At 43.2% G+C, this 22,698-nt stretch overlaps 1 protein-coding gene across 1 annotated transcript in view; it reads right to left on the bottom strand.

Annotated features, from left to right (window-relative positions):
• Positions 1 to 22,698, bottom strand: part of ITGA1 (integrin subunit alpha 1) — a 115,200-nt gene that overhangs the window by 31,967 nt on the left and 60,535 nt on the right. Inside the window, exons 10-15 of the mRNA XM_027817392.3 lie at positions 15,980 to 16,053; positions 14,162 to 14,306; positions 13,230 to 13,372; positions 10,895 to 11,038; positions 4,759 to 5,013; positions 2,625 to 2,755 (exon numbers count right to left, since the gene is read on the bottom strand). Of these exons, the coding sequence (XP_027673193.2) occupies positions 2,625 to 2,755; positions 4,759 to 5,013; positions 10,895 to 11,038; positions 13,230 to 13,372; positions 14,162 to 14,306; positions 15,980 to 16,053 (892 nt within the window). The remainder of the gene's footprint in view (positions 1 to 2,624; positions 2,756 to 4,758; positions 5,014 to 10,894; positions 11,039 to 13,229; positions 13,373 to 14,161; positions 14,307 to 15,979; positions 16,054 to 22,698) is intronic.

The raw sequence follows: 22,698 nt of genomic DNA, 5'->3' as shown, positions 1-22,698 counted from the left end.
ACAATGCTGATTTGTCTATGAAAACTTTCACTGACTTCAAGGTTAAATCCAGCCCAGTATAAATAGGCACAACATTCATTGGCTTCAGAAGTTGTATCTGCTTTCACTATTATGACTTAACCTATCTAATGTTGAAGTACCTAGATGCCTCAACCAGGTCAGGCCTCTGTTGTACCAGGCATATATAGTAAATGACAGTCCCCATGCTGCCACGTCTTATGATTTTGTCAAGAGTCTTGTGATATTTGGTATTTTGCTTAAAACCCCAGCTCCTGGGGATCACTGATTAGGTAAGAATCTTAGCTGTCATTTAAAAACAAAAAGGAAGTTTCTAGTCTCTGTAGTCACGAAGAAGAGCTTGAAAATGTAACCCAAGGGCACCTTAATGGTTAAAAGGCCAGAATGTAAATAAGAAGACCCCAAACTTATTATTTTTAAAATTTCTTCTTATGATTGTTAAGAAAATCTGATGATTTTTGGAGTCTGACTCATGATTTTGACCTTTTGGGGTTGTTAACATTGAGTCTCTGCCCCAAAGAAAGACAGGCTAAGACCCTTGATCCTGCAAAGACACATGCTTAACTTTACCCACTGTGAGTGGTTCCATTGCGAAACTGGGGCCTAAAAGACAAGACAATCAGATGAGACAAAAGTAGGTTGGAAGGGGAAAGAAGAAAAATGGGGAAACAAAAGATGGGATCTGCTTAGAATAGACTAGCTGTCATTCAGACAGTAATCACAAACTCAGCACCAATACTGAATTTAGTCTCAGGTGTTCATTTAAATTAGAACAGCATTTTATATGTTTAATTATTATTATTACAGGAAGTGCTGGATTTGTTATTTATTCTTTTGACCTTAGATGTAATGTATGCTTAATTTTGCCATTACATCTTAAGCCACAGTTAGTTCAGTGAAAATGTTGCAGGTTCTATTTTGTCTACATTCTAAAAGAATAGGGTCTTTTTGTTTAGATAAAAAATTTAAAATTATGTTTCCTTTTATAATATAGCAAGTTTCATTTTTTCATTATTCCTCCTCTCAGGGAGACATTAAAAATATTAAGATCCATAGATAATTCTAAAATATGAGATGAAACAAGTACACACAAGTGAGATACATAGTTTTCCTGCAATAGTCCACCCTTCAATCTGGAGTGTGTATGTTAATTAATTAGGTGCTTAACTTGTGCTATTATTTTAATGGACACACACACTCCTATAATAATTGGGCCTGCAAATTTACCCTAATTGTAAGATCAAATGTAAAAAGTAAGCATAAGTTTAAAAGATGTCACAATAACCTATAGCAAATGTTGATGGGAAAAGATGCAAAAAGGTGACAAAAAATAAATTAGTCTGAACAAAAAGGCCTATTAATATAACTCAAGGAATGTGTTAAGATCCTGCTTTGTAAACAAGAAAAGTCTAGAACTGAAAATGAGTAAACCAAAATTGGTGTGCTAGAAACTAGGCCTAATAGATGGACAATACTGAGAGGACTAGTCTGCTCATCATTCCCCTTTTGGGGTCCTCAAAAAGAGACTGCGAGAGGAAAAGCTAGCTACTGTGATGCTGGTTGACTGCGAAAGGAGCAAGCTTCACTATCATGGCTGCTACTCGTACTGTCTTCTAATCCTGAAAGATGTCCTGACTAGACCAGACTTGAGAGAGGGAACCAGATTACATCACTACCTCCACTGGCTTTGGCTAAATCCCAAATACTACCTGGGATGTGAGACTTGTATGTTCTTTTCCTTCCCCACTTTATTTCTTCTCTTTCCTATCCCTCTCCTTTTTTCCTTCTGTCTAACAAGAGTCTAGCTTAGTTGGCCAAGACTATATATTTTGCAACACTGCTCTAAGCCTCTGTCATGAAACAGGAAGATAAATGCAATGCCCTAAACTGCACAATGTTGGTACAAGTTTGCCAGGTCCTGGAGTGACTGACAAGACCATGAGCCGTGCTTGTGTTTCTCCAGAAGTGAGGCTGCAAGTGAGAGAAGCTGTATTTTCTCTTTGTTATTTTTTTCTCTCCCACTTTTGTGTGTGTGTCCAACTTGTTGGGTCTTCTAGGAAATGGGAAAGGATGGACAATAACAGCAGCAGCAACAGCTCAAGTTCCAGCCCATCTCTTTTCCCAAAGAAAACAGTTATTACCACCTATAAAACTGTCGAACAAGGTGTGGAGGGAGATGGGCTGGAGGTGGGAATTCCTTCTAAAGACTCTCTCCAGGGAACAAGGAATGTTGTTAAAATGAAAACCTTATTTAAGGCTTTGCATTTCAAATGCTTTAACTGCTTTTCCTTATTTTTCTGTACCTTTAATAAAAGGTTAAAAGGATGCTTAATGGTTTGTTTGCCATGGCACAAAGTAAGTAAGCTGAGGTCTCTGTGTACCAAACCCTGAACCTTGTTTAACTCTGTTTAATGTTGGAAAGTTTCAGGTCATATTAATGCCTATGGCTCTTTAGGCTCTTTTATTCCATCTAAATTAATACAACAACAGGACAGGAATAAGGAAAACAGTCAACATGAAACCTTTCATCTACCAGCAGAGAACATCCAACCATCTACAGGTGATTAGGGTTTTGCCCTTTAAACAAATGCTTTTAATATACATACCAGAAGAGGGCAGCACCACCAAGGCCTCCAATAGTGACATCTGTTAGACCATCACCATTTAAATCCATTTCTCCATGTATAGACTGACCAAAAAATTTCACTTTTTCCCCATCTCCACCTGATGGAATATGCTATGAAAAAGAATTAATAGCTTTATGTCGTATACAACAACTCATATATCAAAAAATTAAGGATGCACAAGTTGGGTGTGAATAGGCTTTTTAGAATTTTAACACTACATTTTCATTATAGACCAGGGGTGGCCAAACTGTGGCTTGTGAGTCACATGCGGCTCTTTTACCATTAAAGTGCGGCTCACGGAGCCCCCCCATGCACCTCCCCATTCTCCACTTATCAGACTGGGGGGAGGGAGAGCTCAGGACCTCTGTCTTACAGCAGGGTGGTAGGGTAGGGGCTTCTACCCAGCGGGGAGCAGGGCCTCGAGGCTTCAGCCCAATGGGGCACACCTGTCAGGGCTCAGGGCTTCTGCCCAGTGGGGAGGGGAGTCTCGAGGCTTTAACCCTGCGGGGTGAACCTGCCAGGGCTCGGGGCTTCTGCCCATTGGGGAGGGGGGTCTTGAGGGTTCAGCTCCGTGGGGTACACCTGCCAGGGCTCAGGGCTTCAACAGGAGCTGGGCTGAAGCCCCGGCAGGCACCTCCTGTGGGGCTGAAGTCCTGAGCCCCGTCAGGTGCGCCCTGGCTCTCGAACTTCTGAAGGTTGTCTTATGTGACTCGGAGGGTCAGTAAGTTTGGCCGCCCCTGTTATAGACCTTCTAAAAGAGTTATCATGGTGATGAGCACAATATAAATGCCCAGCTACACCACTAGATCTTTTAGGAATTGTTAAGCGTCTCCTTTATCTATTCATATAGAGCATATTTAGAAGGTTTCTAATGAAAACACAGTAGAAAACAGGATAAAACATAAGAAAAAGTGTTTTATAACAATAGATCATAATAGTCAAATTCAGTAAAGTCAGAATGAGTTTAACTGTACTTAGCATTCTCAAAAGGAAGCTGTCAAGGTTGCGGAGGTGTCAATTTGACCCTACTGAAGTCGGTGGAAAAACTCCCATTGACTTCAGTGGCGCCTATCAAACTCTGACTGAAGTCAATAGAAATCTTGCCATTGAGCCACAAATGCTGTACTAAAGAAACTAAAGATTTAATCCAAAGTAAACGGAAAGACTTCCACTCATTTCAATAGGAGTTGGATCAAGCCCTCAAGGAGTAATAAGTCCACCCTAATCAAAGGATATGTCTGTTAAGACACACTGTTTATAAAAAGAAAAGGAGTACTTGTGGCACCTTAGAGACTAACAAATTTATTAGAGCATAAGCTTTTGTGAGCTACAGCTCACTTCATCGGAGCTGTAGTTCACAAAAGCTTATGCTCTAATAAATTTGTTAGTCTCTAAGGTGCCACAAGTACTCCTTTTCTTTTTACGGATACAGACTAACACGGCTGCTACTCTGAAACCTGTCACTGTTCTTATAACTGCTGGTAAACTATATGTTTGACTTTGTAACGGTCCTCACTTGGGGAGTGTGGCCTAGTGGTCATGACTGCAACTCTTGACTGCCAAGGGGATTGTGGGGAGGGGAGCCTGGGCTCTCCCACTCCACCAGGCTCTGACCCAGGGCCCTTTGGGCTACCAGTAAATCTGACAACCCAGGCTGTATAAGGCTGTCCTCCCTGGGCCTCTTCCTCTTGGACACTCCCTGGGATCAGCTTAGTCCAAGGCTTTCCCCTGGTGGGGAAACCCAAATCACAATAAGTAAGAGGGGGTTACCAACGTCCAACCTCCACAGGATACTTCCTTCACTGGTTGTTTCGGGGGTGGGTCCTTCCTTCCCACACAGAGGGCCCCTTTGGGCAGTTGTGTCAGAGTCTTAAGCTTCCCTCTGCTCTGCTCTGCTCTGCTCTGCTCTGCTCTGCTCTGCTCGCTGCAGATCTGCCACCCAGCTCACCTCCAGCTCTGCCACCTAAATGAGCTAATTCCCTGCCTTTTAATTCCTCCACCAGATGGAGCATTTGCTGCAGGTGTGGCTGAGCGGGGCTGGCTGATCCCAAAATAATCCCTTAACCCCTTGTAGCCCAGTGTGGGGTTTGTACACCCTATCACAGACTCCTACCTGTGCATATTCTTTCCTTATACTATTGCCATTGCCATGATATATGTACACAGCTCCTCGATGATCATCCTCTAAAGGAGCTCCTATTACAATATCATTAAACCCATCAAGGTTGAGGTCCTTTACTGAAGCAATTGCAGTCCCAAAGCGCGCACCGCAAGGTTCGTTCTTCTGATTTTTGCAGGAACTGTGCTTTAACAACGAACAGCAAGTCTGCTTTATAGGTTCAAGGCTCATCTGATATTCAAATGTTGTCTGTGAAAAGGATAAATGTAATGTTTAGGGACTGCCATAAACTTTACAGCAAAGCAGGCTTTTAAAAGCACGTGCACTCAAGACAAACAGATAAATTACACAAAGTTAAATCGCTTAACAGAAACCATGTGGTGTTAAAATATTATTCTATATATGGTGAAAAGCTGTGGTTCCTAAACTATGGCTGCCATACTGACTCTAAGCAGGAAAGGAGAGACATGCAGTGTGTTTGTCTGTCTGTGATAGCTGTCTGAAGTAATGGGCTGTAGGAAGGCACAGCATCCTAATAGTGTCTGTATGGTACTTTAACTAAACCACTTAACCCCTTAAGGTGCTGCAAGGATTCTTTCCAAAAGAAGTTCCCTGAACTGGAAAGATACAACAAGGTTTATTCTGGATCACAAATGGCAGTTGTCCTGAATATTGTAATTCCAGTTTTGGTAAGGTATGGGTTGTTTACTAGCCCTGAAATAGTCACCCCATGTGTGCAAGATTGGATTCTTTTGGTCATCAGGGTCCATTCAGGCTGTGCCAGGTTCTAGATGTCCTCAAGCCCCCCACCTGAGGTATAAAGGGCAGAGTGTGCCCAACCATCCTCAGTTCATTTGTCAATACAGAATGCCAGAGGAGTAGGTCTCTGTAGAAGCAGGGAAGGAGGGCAGGTTGTGGAATCCATGTGGACAACACATCTCAAAGAGTCACAGTTACTGTAAGGGAAGTAACCATGCTTTCTTCTTCAAAGGATTATTCATATGGATTCCACTTGTGATGGCCATCAAGCAATTTTCTGTTTGTGTAGAGGTGGATACTAGGAATCCTGCAGGACAGCCCTACCAAAGTAGGCATCTTATCTGGATGCCTGTATCAAAGAATAGTCTCCTGTTAATGTGTGGACTGAACTCCATGTTGCTGGCCTTATACATGTCACAAATAGGGACATTCTTCAGTCAGATAACAGAGCCTGCATGACCTCTAGTGGAATAAGCTGTAATGTGGCTGGGTGGATCTAACCTGGATAACTGTAGCACACTCTTATACACTTAGAGACCCATACTGATACTTTCTGAGATGATATTGTGAGATCCTCAACCCTATAAGCAAAGGTCACAAAGAGCCAACGTGTGTTCCTGAATGATTTTGTCTTGACAATGCCCTTATTACATCAAGTATAACTTCCCCTAGGGTTGAGTTAACCTTATGGAAGAAAACTCGGAGATTAATAAATTGGTTCGTATGGAATTCTGAAACAACTCTGAGCAGGAAGGTAGCTCTGAGAATAAAGCTGTCCTTATGAAACACTATAGAAGAACTGACTTATGGACCTGAGTCACCCCTATCATTCAAGCTGATGTAATGACTACTAAAAAGCCAGTCTTCTTAGATAGGTGGTACAGAGAACAGATTGCTAATGGCTCAAAGTGGGGAATCCATCAACCTTATTAATACTATGCTGAGGTCCCAAGTGGGATGGAGCTTCTGAACTGTAGAAAAAACATTAAAGAGGCCTGTAAGGAACCTGGTCACTGCAGGGTAAGAAAACACAGCGTGGCCCTGGATAGGAGGGTGATGCATAGATATTGTTGTTAGATGGATCCCTCTGAAACAAATAGAAAGTCAATCATTTCAGGGCCAGGAAATAGTCCAATATTGATAACATGGGTATTGTTGGGGAGCTGGTGATGAGACGCCCAAATAGAAGACTTCTTCCACTTAGCTTTATGGAAGTCAGTCTAGTTGAGGCTTTCCTGCTTTGGAGCAGAATGTTCTGAACTTCTGCTGAACACTTTCTTTCAGTGGATGTTGGCTAGCCAGTTTCCAGGCTGTCACGTATAACAATACTGGATCTGGATGTAGGATCTAACTGTTGTGTTGTGTGACTATGTTGGGTGATTTGGATGATTTTCCTATCCCTGAGATGAGACATCTGTCACCAGAGTCTTGGTACGCTGATGTGCAGAAAAGGTTACTCCCTTGCACACCTGAGATGTCTTTTTGCCAATCTAATGAGAGGGGACTTCTTGAGGGTGGAACTGTGACTAACACATCCATGTAGTGTCTGCTGTGTAGATACACTGATTTCAATCACCCTTGCATGAAGTATAGGCAAAGTCTGTCAAGCTGTCACATAGGACCATAAGGACATGTGTCCCAGAAGTATGAGGCATGCTGTTATTGAGGTTTTTGGATGAGCTTGAAGTTGGCTGATGAGGTCGGCTATAGTTTGGAATCTTTCTTTTGGGAGGCAAGCTCTTGGTGATCTAGAATCTAACATGACTCCTATGAACTCTATGCTTTGATTAAGAGTAAGTGTGGATTTTTCACTGTCTTTGAGCCCAGTGTAATGTTACTTGAATTGAGTTTGTTACCTGCTGGGGATGATCTTCCTCAGATCAACCTGTAAATGGGATACATCTCCTCAAATGAGCTGCCAAGTACTTGATGGTACCCTTTGAGCTGTGGAAAGGCCAAAGGGCAGGACTTTGTATATATACGGAGATATTCCTGCTAGAAATGTGAGATACATCTGACTCATAGGAAATATGCAGTTAAGACACTGAACCTTCTTTCTTCTTTGGAATTATACTATTGTAGAAATAAACCCATCTACCTTTGAACTCTAAGGGTACCTATTTTGTTGCTCTGAGATGTAGCAGAGAGTCTACTTGCTTCAATGGTATTTTGTGAGGGGTCCCTGAAGGGGATGGGAAAAGGGGGTGGAGGGTAGGAAGGGACTGAAATTGTATGCAAATATCCATTACTGACAATCTCTTGGATCCACTGGTCCATGATGACCCCAATCCAGGCTACTGAAAAAAAAGAAGGCAGTTACCAAAAGAGGCAAAGTGGGGGAGGAGAAGAGTAGAAATCTCCAAAGGTTCTGACTGTGGTGTGAAAGCTGCTGTCAAGAGAAAGACATCAAATGTGTCGTATTTGTCAGAGGCAGAGGGTCATCTGCGTTGGAACCTCTACTTCTTCCTTGGTAGCTCCAGTGCCCCCTCTGGGTTATAATAGTATGAGGCACAGGAATGCTGGCTGAAGGAGGCTTGAAGTCTGGCTTGCTTTCTCTTTGGAATGTACTAGACTAGAGAACACAAAATGGCTCTGGAGTCCTTTAATGACTGGAAGGACTTGTTGGTCTTTAAGTTGAAGAGATTGCAGTCCTCAAATGGAAAATCCTCAAATGATTTGGACCTCCCTTGGTATCCCCAGTGACTAGCACCAGGAGGATCTTCTTATTGCCCCCAATGTGGTCATGGTGTATGCAGATGTCTCAGACACATCCAAAGCAGCCTGCAGGGAAGTTCCCAGCTATCAGCTGTGCCTCTAGCATGATGAATTTTAATTCTTCCGTGTGCTCCTGCAAGAGGTCTTTCTATTAATTGAGACAATTTGTTCGAGTGCAGATAGTCACATTTTGCCAGAAGCACCTGGCAGTTGGCAATGCCTATCTGGAAACTGTCAGAGGAGTAGACTTTTTTGCTCAACAGATCCACTCTTTAATGATCCTTTTCCCTTGGTGTTGTTTATAACGCCCTTGATGCTTGGATCTTTCCTGAATAGCTACTATGACAAGTGAGCTTGGCACCAGAAGTGAATAGAAGCCCTTGTGAGGGGCTTCCTCAAAGCCCTTGTGATGAACTTGGTACCATCTATCCACCCTCTTACAAGTGACAGATATTGATGCTGGAGTCTGCTCCTCATCCTTGCAACGGTCCCTCGTTAACGCATATGGTGACTCTACCAGGTATGGAACGGTGCAGAATGTCTAGCTGATCATGCAAGAGAAGTCACACAGCTTCCAGTGAGATGTCAGGGGTCTGGCCATTAATTTCACTGTGTAATCCCTCCCAGACTCTCAGTGTGCTTCCCATGGAGGGGGATGAACAGGAAATGAGTCTCTATGATAGAGAAGACATACCCCTCCTCCAGGGGTGGGGCTCCCATTCTGCTGTGTTAGGGTGCTCCTGCATCCCTTTATCTGGGTAGGAGAAGCAGATGGTACTGCATAGCTGTATGTGGTCCTGTAATTTCAGTGACTGAAGGCCTTGTTAGCATAGCTGATGTTGTATGAGTCAGCAAGGGGGACTCTGGTACCAGGCTCACTTGGTCTCAAATAGGCCACAGGTGTCAAAAGGGATGATATCAATGCACTGGGTCCTATGGGTATCAAAGAGTCAGTACTGGAGGAAAGGTGGTCACTGGATTTAGATTTAGCTGGTACTGCTGGCATCAGAGTCCAGAGGAACCCATCTTAGGCCATTCCACTGCAAAGTTCAAGACCAGCATGAACACGTGTTGACAATTGTGACCCAGTTGCGAGGGTCTCCTTATCTCTGGAGTGAGGCTCTTTCCTACCCCTGCTCCAGACAATATAACCTTTGGCTGGCATCCCTTCTCAGTGCACTTGGAAAAAGAGAGGCAGCTGGAGCAATGGTCAGGGATATGCCCTTCACCTAAACAAATCAGCGATTTAGAGTGCCTATTGTTGAGAGGCACAGAAGCATCACGAGGAGCATGTCTTAAACTCCTAAGATGCAGCTTCTAGTATCAGAAATTGAGTCCCAGTACTGGACGGCTGGGGCTCTGAGCCTATTAACTGTGTAAGAAAAATTAATAAAAATGTTATATTTTTGAGCCACTGGGCAAAATAAAAGTTAACTAACTACCTCAACTAATAAATCACTAACGCTAACTGCAACAGTCACAGAGATGCAGTCAGACACTGCAAGCGTTCTATCTCACCACCATGGGCAGTAAGAAAAAACTAAGGGATGGTCGGGCACACAGTACCCTTTATGACTGGGAGTGGGGATGGTGGGGTATGAAGACATCTAGGGCACAGGCATAGCCCACACAGACACTGCTGGTCAAAAGAATCCGTTCTTACGTGAATGGGGCACATGCGCCTCAAGAATGGAATCCACATGGACAATCATTTGAAGAACATTCAGGAATATCATTGCCAAGTTAGAGAACGAAGTGAATCAGAATCTATCTATCTGGGCCCCATCCCTGTAATATCTCCACAACTCACAATCTTTAATGTGTTCATCCTAACAGCACCCCTGTAAAGTATGGGAGCACTATTACACCTATTTTATGCATGCACTTGGGGCTTGTCTACATGGGGACACTTGGGAAAATTAATTTAAATTAACTAAAGATATTAATTTAAAGTGGATTAGTTAAACTAGATTAAATCCCTGTGTGGACACTTTGTTTCATAATTAAAACTGCCTTAATTTGATTTAGCTTAAGCTAAAGGCCATTTAACTTCTGATTCAGAGTGTCCACAAAGAGGCTTAATGTAGTTTAACTAATAATCCACTTCAGCCATTAATTTAGATTAATTTCCCTGAGTGTTCCCATGTGGACAAGCCCAGAGTCAAGCAGGAAGTATGTGGCAGAGCAAGGAACTGAACCCATTCTCCCCCGACCCAGGCTAGCACTCTAACCATCCTTCCTCTTTAAGCAGGAAGACCCAACAAGTTCCATCCACACTGCAGTTGTAACTAACTCAGAAAACCCAGGTACGGCAAGGTTTTCCCCTAATTCGTTGACAACACAGTTGAAAGTTGTAGTATGAATGGGGGCTGAACTCAGTTTTCACCCAGGTCTACTAAGGATACATTTCTTAGCCATATAAAATATTATGTTAGATTTCCTGGAACTACTCTCTATTATGTGCTGGTAATTTAACTAGATTTGTCATTAAAAAAATATTTTCCATTCTGCTCTTTTTGTAGGCCACCTCCCTCACCTTCTGTCATTTGAGTATCTCCAAGTCAAGGTTTTAATCAAATTATTTGTTCAAATAAGGGATCCACAGAAACTAATGAGCATATCCCTTTTCCCCAGCCAATAACTGTATCGCTGTTACCTTGTTCAAAGAATACACATACACTTTTCCTTGTTCCTCTTTTTCAGTTCCCATGTACATAGGAGCTCCAACTAGCAGAATGTCTGTAAATGAGTCTTTATTGATGTCAATTGTAGTAATAACACTCCCAAAGTATGACCCAATCTGCAATAAAAACATATGATATATTTATTATAGGCGAGACTGATAGTACTGCCTAATATTACGGAGGCTCAACATTTCCCATTATAAGACCCTGCTTTCAGTTGCATATATCTTTGTGAGACATTAACCATTTGGGCTGAAATTTTACAAGTGAGGTTTCTGCCTTAAGCTGCATTTTCTGGAAAATTTCAGCCAAATAGTTCACCAATTTCTGAGAATCAGACTAGAAAAAAATGTTTTTTTCCCTTTAGAAAAAATGTGGGGACCTTTTCCTTGAACTGCTTTAGCACTCCTCCCCCCCTTGCTTTGGGGGCAGGGAATTGACATTTGGCAGGGAGTGGCCTTTCTGTCAGGGATCTGTCTTTTGCTCTTCCTGTGAAAATCTGCCCAAATTTGGACAAGTTATAAGCCTTTGAAAAATATCCGTTTTTAGTTTTAGTAGAGAGTTAGAGTTTAGTGCTGTACCCTCCATAACTCCTACATGTGACCAGATTATGCATACACCATCCCCACAAGGAAAATGAGCATACTGAAGCCCAGGGTTATGGGGAGCAAAGCCCGACTTTCCCTATAATTACTGCTTCTGCTGATGTGGACTGGGGTGCTCTGGAAGTGACAGCAAGGAGTCTGTCTCTCTGGTGCTCTCAGTGACCATCTCTGCTGGTCACACAGTATGGAAGAGGAAGCTGTCTGACACAAATCCAGACGGCACAAAAGCCAGACTCAGGGGAAAGGAAAGGAGCAGATTAGAACAAGGAGCCTCGTGAGGCAGAAGAGAAAAAACTATGACTGGGAGTTGGGGGGAGAGTCTAGGATTTGTTGGGTAAGGAGGCTGTGCCTGGGAGCTGGTGTGGGGGGAGATGGAGGGAGGCAGTGGTGAGCTGGAGCCGGTTTGCACCGGTTTGCTAGAACTGGTTGTTAAATTTAGAAGCCCTTTTAGAACCGGTTGTTCCGCGAGGGACAACCGGTTCTAAAAGGGCTTCTAAATTTAACCAGCCAAAAGTGGCACCTTAAGTGCTGACTCCATGGGTGCTCCAGTCCTGGAGCACCCAAGGGGAAAATTTGGTGGATGCAGAGCAGCCACCGGCAGCTCCCCGCCCCACCCCTGGCCCCAGCTCACCTCCGCTCCGCCTCCTCCCCTGAACGTGCCACCCTGCTCTGCTTCTCCGCCCCCCCAGGCTTCCTGTGAATCAGCTGTTCGCACGGGAAGCTGGGGCAGGCTGAGAAGCAGGCTGCGGCTTCCTGCTCAGGCCCAGGGCGGTGGAGGTGAGCTGAAGCAGGGGGGCATGAGGAGGGCCGCCCATGCCGCAGCAGGTAACCCGGGGGGGGGCACGCAGAGGAACCACTCCCCGCCCTGGCTCATCTCCGCCTCCCTGGGCCTAAGCAGGAAGGCGCCGCCTGCTTCTCAGCCCTCCCCGGCTTCCCGCTGAACAGCTGATTCGTGGGAAGCTGGGGGCGGGCGGAGAAGCAGAGCAGGGCGGTGCGTTCAGGGGAGGAGGTGGAGCGGAGGTGAGGTGAGCTGGGGCCGGGCGTGGGGCGGGGAGCTGCCGGTGGGTGCTCTGCACCCACCAAATTTTCCCCGTGGGTGCTCTAGCCCTGGAGCACCCAGGGAATCGGCGCCTAAGGAGCCACTTTTGATGTGATCAGTGGGGGAGCAGCTGCTCCCCCTGCTCCCCCCCAGCTACGCTCCCCAGCCCCTAGGAGCCAGAGGGACCTGACGGATGATTCCTGGGAGCTTCCCCAAGTAAGCACCTCTGGGATTCCCCACCTCACCCCCACTACGGTGGCCCACGAGACCCTCCTGCCCGGTTCTGGGGGCAGTCAGGGGACAGGGGAGGGGGGTGGATGGGGCAGGGGTTCTGGGGGGCAGAGTTGGGCAACAACCCCTTCGTGGGCTGAGGAGGGAACCCGTTGTTAAGTTTTTGGCAGCTGGTGGAATCTCCTTCCTTAGAGTTTCTAAGGTCAGGCTTGACAAAGCCCTGGCTGGGATGATTTAGTTGGGGATTGGTCCTGCTTTGAGCAGGGGGTTGGACTAGATGACCTCCTGAGGTCCCTTCCAACCCTGATATTGTATGATTCTATGAATTTCCCTAAGACGTTTTTCTGATCCATAATTTTCATTCAAATTACATTGTAAACAGATTTGTTTACTATATTCCACCTACATTTTAACTGTAAAACACATGCTTACTTGTTCTCCATTTAACCGCTGTAGTATTTTTACATCTCCTCCTACTATTTTGTAAATGATGACTTGGCCTGTGTGATTATAGCGAGGTTGACCAGCAATGTATAGCACATCTCCGGGTGTCAATGCTGAATTTACAGTGTATCCTAGGAGAAGTAAAATAAGTCAAGATGTAACATCTACAGACTGCATCAGCAATAATTGCTGTGATTCAAAACCTTAAGGTCCAATACTGCAAAAACACATACAAGTGTAACTTTGTTTCCATGAGGCCATGCTAGCAGATGTGTATAAGGGTGTGTCTCTGTAACCCACAGACCTTCTGGGTGTGGTGTTCTGTCCCACCAAGACCACTTAGAGTTAAATGAGTTTGCTCTACAGCCTTAGCTAACAGCCAGTTAGCCTTTAGCTCATGCAGTAGAGGCTCATGCACTAAGCTCCAGAGGTCCCTAGTTCAATCCCGACAACCAGGGTCTGTCAGTGTTACACCTACACTGCAGCTGAGAGCGAGCCTCATAGCCCAGGTAGAAGGACTTGTGCTACCTTGGATTCAACTCTCCTGGGTCTGAATTCAAGTGGTTAGCCACTCTGCTAGCATGTTAGCTTTAGCCAAACTAGCACGAGTCAATCTGCTCAGGCTGGGAAGCTTGCTTTCAGCTGCAGTCTAGAATGACCCAAAAGGTTTGGGTGTTTCGTGATCTACATTGACTGTAGAGTTATGGTCATATTGTGTCATCTAACTCGATTGGTCATACTCAGGTTCTAATATGATGAAATATTATAGTTTAGACATACCTCTGGAGTCCAAATCTTCCTCACCACCTGGAAGCCAGGACTGTATTTTGTCAGGAATATCTTTTTGGAAGAGTTTTAGAGAGAACACACAAAATTCATAGGGGTTTCCGCAAAGATTTCCGCAGGATCATTTCTCTTACCTAGATAAGCTGCAAGAGGTTCATTTCTTTCTGAAGACTTGTCACGAAATGTATCGTTTCTTGGCATTAAAACCATACTGTTTTTTTGCATGACTACTGTCCCATTCCAGTCATATGCTCCAACTGCTCCAAGCATGATCCAGTCCTTACATTCAGAAAAAAAAAAAACCAAAACCATTGTTCTTTACAAGAACCATAATTATCATCTCTGGATTTTCTTTGATATTCTTTGATTTTTGTTTTACATATACTTGCAATATTTAGCCTTGCGTTTCATACATTAGTATGTTCCTCACAATCATAAAGTGAAGTCACTTTTCATCCCATTTTTATTAACAACTTTGGGCCAAAGGAGTAAAGGCAAATTGGAACATGTCTTATTCCACTGGGGGATGCAGAGCCAGATAGCATAAGCAAGACAGCAAAAGTAGCCAGGGCAAGGCCAACTAGGAAATGCACTCATTTAATGCCATTCTTGGGTAGCCTCTTAGTACAGTGCTTCTACTGATCTCCAGATGGATTTTAAACCCCTGGGGATGGGTCTGCTGATCTTTTGTGCCTGTAGGAGTCAGTCTGGTCTTCCAGAAAAAGTAAAGGTCTCCCATTTCCAGTCTGCTGAAATATCAACAAATCCATTCCTTCAATGAGGTTCTGATCTTGGCAGTTTGACCCTTTGGCTACTGCAACCATATACAATACCAAATGGATCTTAAGCCTTCCTCTGGCTGGTAGTCTGGATAATATCTGTGTGTAAGGGCTAATAATCTCTCTGAATCATAATTACCATGTTATATTTTATATCCCTCCATGTAAAAGTGGAGAGATTGTATTTCTGAAACAGTATTTGTGCAAGGTCAAATGAAACAAAGTCTGTTGCTCAGGTTTTCATCAATGCTAAACTCTAACCGCATTCAAACCTGTGGGGGAGGCCTTTTCACATGGGCCAGTTCATCTCCGATGAACTGCCCAGTTCATTCCCTCTCTCTTTGTGTTGTTTTCCTTTGCCTCTATTTTTTTTCTTAGGGTGGAGGTCTTTCCATCCTTTGGGCCTAGTATTTAATTAACATATTAATTTTGTACATTGTCTAGATCATCACAATGGGCACATTATTATTTTCTAAAATAAATAAAGAGTTAATGATTTCTGGTTACTACAGTTTTCAGCTTGTGGGGGGAGAGATAGCTCAGTGGTTTGAGCATTGGCCTGCTAAACCCAGGGTTGTGAGTTCAATCCTTGAGGGGGCCATTTAGGGTTCTGGGGCAGAAATTGGGGATAGGTCCTGCTCTGAGCAGGCAATTGGACTAGATGACCTCCTGAGGTCCCTTCCAACCCTGATATTCTGTGATTCAGTACCCTGCACTGTTGTTCCATTAATATTTACCACTTAGAATTTATGTATTTGAAATAGTCAATGTATTAAAAAATGCTATACCTCTAGTAATACAGAACTTATACATTTCAGTATTTTATAGTTAAAACTGTCATTTAATAATATGAAATCTTTCCAAGAGATGGCATAAAAACCTCTTACTTTAAAAATACAATAACAACAATTTGCATTTATAGAAAATCATTTGCTGATGCCACAGTGCTATGTGAGCATTAATTAATTTAGATTCACAAAACTTATTCTTATAAATATTTTTCTATTCATTTTACAAATGACTGAGTTATTGAGAGCTCCAAAATGTGATACAGCAAACCAGTAACAAAATTGTGCACAGAATTCAGGAATCCTAATTCCAGATCCATGCATTAACCAATAAACAGCTGCTTCCCTTCTGAAAATAATTTCTACATCTAAACAGTCAATTTACCTGGGAATAATGAGCACTGAAGCCAGCTTGAGACATTTCCATTTCAAACGAGGCTGCCAGCTGGTCTGTTGTAGCTATCAAACAGGACATTTGAAATTTTAAACATGTTATGGGTTTCAGTATAAAATAATATAATGAAAACTCTGACCTGAGTTGATGGTGAGATGATGCAATTAACTAGACTGTTCACTAAACACAGTTTACTGTGCATCATTATTTAATGAACATTACAGACTTAATGGCCTGGGTAATTAGTGCTACTGTTAAGAACAAGAAGCTGTTTCCACTCTAGTGCATTATATCCATTCTAACTTATTGTATTATCATTTGTTTTAAAATAATGTTTGGACTGACCTCAGCCCAATGGTAAATATGTCTGGTATGTCTGATCAAAACTGATCCAGCCATTTTTCACTTGAGCTAAGTAACCAGTAAAACCCCTATTTGTGCAACCTTTGTTTTGCTCTCAAATACTCAAAAATGGTAGGCAGCTTTAATGAAAATGTAGCAAAGTTGCCACCTCAGTGCACCCCTTGTGGCCAGATATAGTAATGCAGAAACACTGCCTCATTTTCCCCAGTGTCTACTCTGGCCAGACCATTTTAGCTAACACCTTCCAGGGCCTCTGAGCCTGTTACCAAAATCCTAAAAAATATGAAAAGTAGGGCTGTCAAGAGATTAAAAAAATTAATCGTGATTAATGGCACAATTAAAAACATTAAGCATGACTGATCCTGTGATTAAACCACTAATCAATTCACCTCATACAAGTACTGTAGTGCAATCTCTTTATCATGAAAGTTGAATTTACAAATGGAGAATTATGTACAAAAAATAACTGCATTCAAAAATAAAATAATATAAAACTTTAGAGCCTAGTGGCTTTAGAGCCACTCAGTCCTATTTCTTGTACAGCCAGTTACTCAAACAAGTTTGTTTACATTTGCAGGGGATAATGCTGCCTGCTTCCTGTTTACAATGTCATCTGAAAGTGAGAACGGGTGTTTGTATAGCACTGTTATAGCCAGCGGCACAATATATTTACATGCCAGATATGTTAAAGATTCATATGTCCCTTCATGCTTCAACCACCATTCCAGAGGACATGCGTCCACGCTGATGACGGGTTCTGCTAGATAACAATCCAAAGCAGAGCGGACCGACGCATGTTCATTTTCATCATCTGTGTCAGATACCACCAGCAGAAGGTTGATTTTCCTTTTTGGTGGTTTGGGTTCTGTGGTTTCCTCATCAGAGCATTGCGCTTTTAAAACTTCTGAAAACATGCTTCGCGCTTCATCCCTCTCAGATTTTGGAAGGCACTTCAGATTCTTAAACCTTGGGTTGAGTGTCGTAGCTATCTTTTTAGAAATCTCACATTGGTACCTTCTTTGCATTTTGTCAAATCTGCTGTGAAAGTGTTCTTAAAATGAATAACATGCTGGGTCATCATCTGAGACTGCTATAACATGAAATATATGGCAGAATGTGGATAAAACAGCAGGAAACATACAATTCTACCCAAAGGAGTTCAGTCATAAATGTAATTAATGCATTATTTTTTTAATGAGCATCGTCAGCATGGAAGCATGTCCTCTGGAATGGTGGCCGAAACATGAAGAGACATATGAATGTTGAGCATACCTGGCATGTAACTACCTTGCAATGTCTGCTATGAAAGTGCCATGGGAATGCCTGTTCTCACTTTCAGGTGATACTGTAAATAAGAAGCAGGCAGCATTATCTCTCATAAAATGTAAACAAACTTATTTCTCCTAACGATTAGCTGAACAAGAAGTAGGACTTTGTGGACTTGGAGGCTCTAAAGTTTTACAATTGTTTTGTTTTTAAGTACAGTTATGTAACAAAAAAATCTACATTTGTAAGTTGCACTTTCACGATACAGAGATTGCATTATAGTACTTTCATGAGGTGAATTGAAAAATACTATTTCTTTTGTTTATCATTTTTACAGTGCAAATATTTGTAATAAAAATAATAATATAAAGTGAGCACTGTACACTTGCATTCTGTGTTGCAATAGAAATCAATATATTTGAAAATATAGAAAAACATCCAAAACTATTTAATACATTTCAATTGGCATTCTATTTAACAGTGTGATTAAAACTGCGATTAATCTCAATTAATTTTTTTGAGTTAATCGCATGAGTTAACTGCGATTAATCGACAGCCCTAATGAAAAGCAACCAGTCCTTCAGCCCAGCCAGGCTCAGTAAACCACCTGTTCCTCAGTTTCTACCATTTTCACCACACCTTTCTGCAGGTTCCTGTGTCTCAAACACCACCACTGTCTAGGGGTTAGTACGCTCCTCCCCTTGCTAACAGTTCAGATAGGCTGCAGCTCATCAGGGTTCTTGTCTCCAGGCAGGCTCCTTGCCTTCCACAGGACAGTCTGTCTGTACCACTTTCCCCATCAGCCTCTAATTGTTGGGCTTCCCCCTTTTAAACTCTTCTTTTAAGCTTAACGGCCAAATAAGATGTGATAGGGTATGGCTAGTTAAGCCTCAGATTGCCAATTAACCCCTTCCAGCCAGGGACAGCGTTTATATGCCCTGTCAGAAAGGAATAATTAATGTTAGAGCCATGTGAACCTTCCACACCAAAACCCCCACTAAAAGATTCACTGAACTTCAGGCAAGACTTGGCTGACCTGGCTTCAGACAAGGGCTGGGAACCTTATTCTTTTCCAACAAGCTACAAGAACACCCCACTCTTTCTTTTAGATGGCTTTGGATAAGGAGCTAATCTGGTGGCCTGGTATGGTACAGCATCTTTTCAAAAGATTCAGGAGGCAGCCAACTGGCCTCACCTTCATTTTCGGGGGACTGCTGTCAATCTAGCTCCTGTTACCTGGAGTGTTAGGGGACTGGCAAAATAGTCTTCCTCACTCTGAGAAGCACAGCAAATATCTTCAGTGGAATAAATAGTCTGTCTGGTCCCACTTTCACCAATGGCAGGATTAGAAAGGCTCCCTGGCCCAATGCTACATTCAGCTCGTATCTTTACTTCATTCCATGGGTTGATAAATCCCAGAGAACAACCCATGGTAACAGAGGAAAAGGGGTTGTAAACATACTTTGAGGTTTGCTTGGCAAGAACCTTCTATTTGCCTGTAGTCTGAGAACCTTAACTCCAGGCAAACCTCAAAGAATGTGAAACAAATCCCTTTGTAAGAAACCATTGCCTCATGCATATTTAGTCACCAAAGGCATCAGAGGAAGTTCAGCCTGTGAAGTTCAGTACATAAAACCCAGGTGTCCATCACTTGAGCAAAAGGAGTAATTTTTTTTGTCAACAATAAACTATTAATTGTTGTGGTCAGCCACTAGAGGGAGACATGATCATGGCCACTCAGTCAATGTATTATACGTGCAGACAAGACCTAATTATTGTACTTAGTCTGAGAAAAATAGGTAATGTTTAAAAGCAGAAAATTCTAATGTTACATATTGGCTGATATTTAATATTTACCATGGGCAGCCTTAAACTCCCCATGCCGGCCTCTCTGAAGCCAGTGGGGTAAAGTGGGATCCTCCTGTTACACTGTAGATGACAATATTACGGTTACCGCTGTGAATACAGATTAGAGAATGGTGCCCACTCTAATTTTCCATTTTTTTTTAAACTGAGAAACATTCTAAAGATGTCTTGTGCAAAAAACACTTCTGCCAACCTAAAGTTTGGGTAAAACAGAAAACTGCTGTTAAATCCACAGCCCATGCCATGAGATTTAGAGTCATATGAAAAAGATTATGTACAAAAATGCATTTTCTGGCACAGAATTGAATTGTGCAGTGTTACTTGGCTTTGGTTTTTGCGCTCTCTCTCTGTTTTTTTCCTTTGTAGGTTTTTTTAAACAAACAACCCTCCCCCCAAGGAAATAAAATGTAAGATTTATGTTAATACAATGCTGGTTAGACTTAGAATTGAAACACATTAAAGTCAGGCACTTCAACATGAAGTTTCATGCTGTGCTGCAGATGATAACCATGCTGAGCACAGTTAGCAAACACTTTCTAGCCAGCACCAAAACCATGAAGCTGTGTTTGACACAGGGAAGCTTCCCAAGGGCAAGGACAAAGTGAATCCTTCCCCTCCCCTAGTAATATTGTGTCCATGGTTGATACTGCAGCTCTGAGACTGGAATAACTCCAGCTGTGTCTTCGGCTCTGTGTGAGGCAACGACTACAGAATCCACAATCCACCTTGCCTAGCCCCAACACAGACTACACTGCACATTGGTACACAGGGGTTCCCACAGAGTTGGGCTCCTTAGTGCACATTCTGCTGTCTCTGAGCAGCTGGACAGCACTGCTTCTGCTGAGTCTGGGGAACTCCCACACCAAGGAAGAGGGGGCAGGATTTTATACTTCCTCCAACCCCACAACTGGCTCAGTCAATGTTACTGTAGAACCTTGGTCCATACCCTCAGCACCGAGTCCAGCTTCCCTAAAGGGGCAGACAAAGATTTCCCTGGTGCAGAGGGCATAGAGCATAGCCAGCTCCACTCCACTCATCTCACAGGGAGGAAAATGCAGCATAACCAGTGCTCTGTCTTACCCTTAGAGGGTGTGGTGAAGTCCTAATGGGACTTTGGCAGCTGATGTAACTCAGAACAGGCCTTGGGTTTCAGCCCCTGACCAGCCCAGAATCAGTGGGTTGGAAAGGATTTTCAGAGCCACCTTCCTTCCCATCTCTCTAGTTGCACAAAACATAAGCCCAGCTCAGCTGAGGATTGATTCAATTTTTCAATTCCTGACTTCTCTATGTTTACATTATTAACCTTAATTTTGCCTGAACATCATTTTTGCATACAAGAGAAAGTTTATTTTTCCTGTGTCAAACAGGAGTTTATTTAAAAAAGTCCTTTTGTATGAATTTGAAAACATTTAGTACCTTGATCAAATGTACTTGAAATTAGAAAATTGCTGGAGAAAAGGCTACATTTTTTTTTGAGGTATGTAACAACATATGGTATTTTTCTTTGTTTAGCTAAACCTTTGTCTTTTGAAGGCCACTATTTCACCTTCCTCAAATAAACGAAGTTCAAAAGTGAGAAAATTAGAAGTCTTCAAAAGCCAAGAGAGGAAAACAAGAAAATATAACACTTAATTGAAAGAAGCTGTCTAATATTTTTAAACAATCCAGTTAAAAATATTGGTACTTTATCCAGATAAATGCTTTAATAATAACAAGCTGTCTAAATGTGTCTAAATAGTGGAATTCTAATTTAAATATTTTTATAAATTATTTCTTATATTTATATTATTTCTTGACATTCAAGTTAACAGTATCTTTTGGTCTAGCCATAAACAATCCCATTCCAATTATTTGGAAAGTTGAGATATTGAAATGTGAAGTATATGCAGATGTCTTCCCTGCATGGCAATGTAATCCTTTTGAAAAGTGGCTATAATTTAAGATGAACAAACAACTTGGTGTTCTGTTACTAGCCACACACTTGAAACACAATATTGACTCATTGGAATAGAGGATGTGGGCTGATTTGGATGGCGGATGTGGCAGCCATTAATACACAAAGGATCTTCTCTATTAAAAATTTGGACTCCATGAACATTTCCAAAAGGAAAGAATAGCTTGGTGCAGCTCTACCTCCTTGGCCAACTATCTTGTGTGGCAAAGTAATGTTATAATTAAGGCTACCTTTTAGTCACGGGTATTTTTAGTAAAAGTCATGGACAGGTCACGGGCAGTAAACAAAAATTCTCAACCTGTGACCTGTCCATGACTTGTACTATATACCCTTGACTAAACCTTGGGGGGGGGGAGGTGGCCTGGGGGGCATCTCAGGGGCACTGTGGGTGATGGGGGAGGGTGGCCCATGACCCCTGATGGTACTGGCAGGGTGGGGGAGGAACGGCATGGAACCTGGAACCCCTACTGGTGCTGGTGGGGGAGCAGGCAGCAGCGCATGGCCCAGCACCCGACTAGTGCTGTGGGGAGCAGTTGTTGGGGCTGACAGGCTCCCTACCTGGCTCTGCACCTCCCCGGAAGTGGCGACATCACCCTCCCTCAGCTCCTAGGTGGAGGTGTGGCCAGGCAGCTCTGCGCACTGCCTCTGCCCCGAGCTCTGGCTCCGCAGCTCCCATTGGCTGGGAACCGTGGCCAATGGGAGCTGTGGGTGCAGTGCCTACAGGTGAAGGCAGCGCGCAGAGCTGCCTGGCCATGCCTCCGCCTAGGAGCTGAGGAATGTCGCTGCTTCCGGGGAGCCTCCCCGAGGTAAGCGCCACCCAGAGCCCTCACCCCCTCCCACCCCAGCCCTGAGCCCCCTTCCACACCCAAACTCCTGCTGCTGCTGTGGGGGGTGGGGCATGGCCCAAGACTGCCCTAGCAGTGGCTGGTGCGGCTGGCCCTGGAGCAGCCTGAGCAACACTGGCTGCTGCAGAAGTCCCGGAGATCCCGGAAAGTCATGAAATCTGTGACTTCCGTGACCTCCATGACAAACTCACAGCCTTAGTTATAATCAATAACTAACCAACATTTAGAAAGTAGTCACATACTACTGTGGGGAGGGGCACTACAGAAAAATGTAGGATAGACAGACATGGTGAAATTTTTCACCCTTTAAATCAAAATGCACTCCTTTCCCAATAATTTCCAAAAATCACCTTGTCCCAGCAAACACCAATGAAATGTAAAATGAGACCAGGAGAAATTTAGAGATCCATTGTGTC

This window comes from Chelonia mydas, chromosome 5 (genome assembly GCF_015237465.2).
Source record: "Chelonia mydas isolate rCheMyd1 chromosome 5, rCheMyd1.pri.v2, whole genome shotgun sequence".
Lineage (NCBI taxonomy): Eukaryota > Metazoa > Chordata > Testudines > Cheloniidae > Chelonia > Chelonia mydas.
This window is presented reverse-complemented; position numbering and strand designations above follow the sequence as displayed.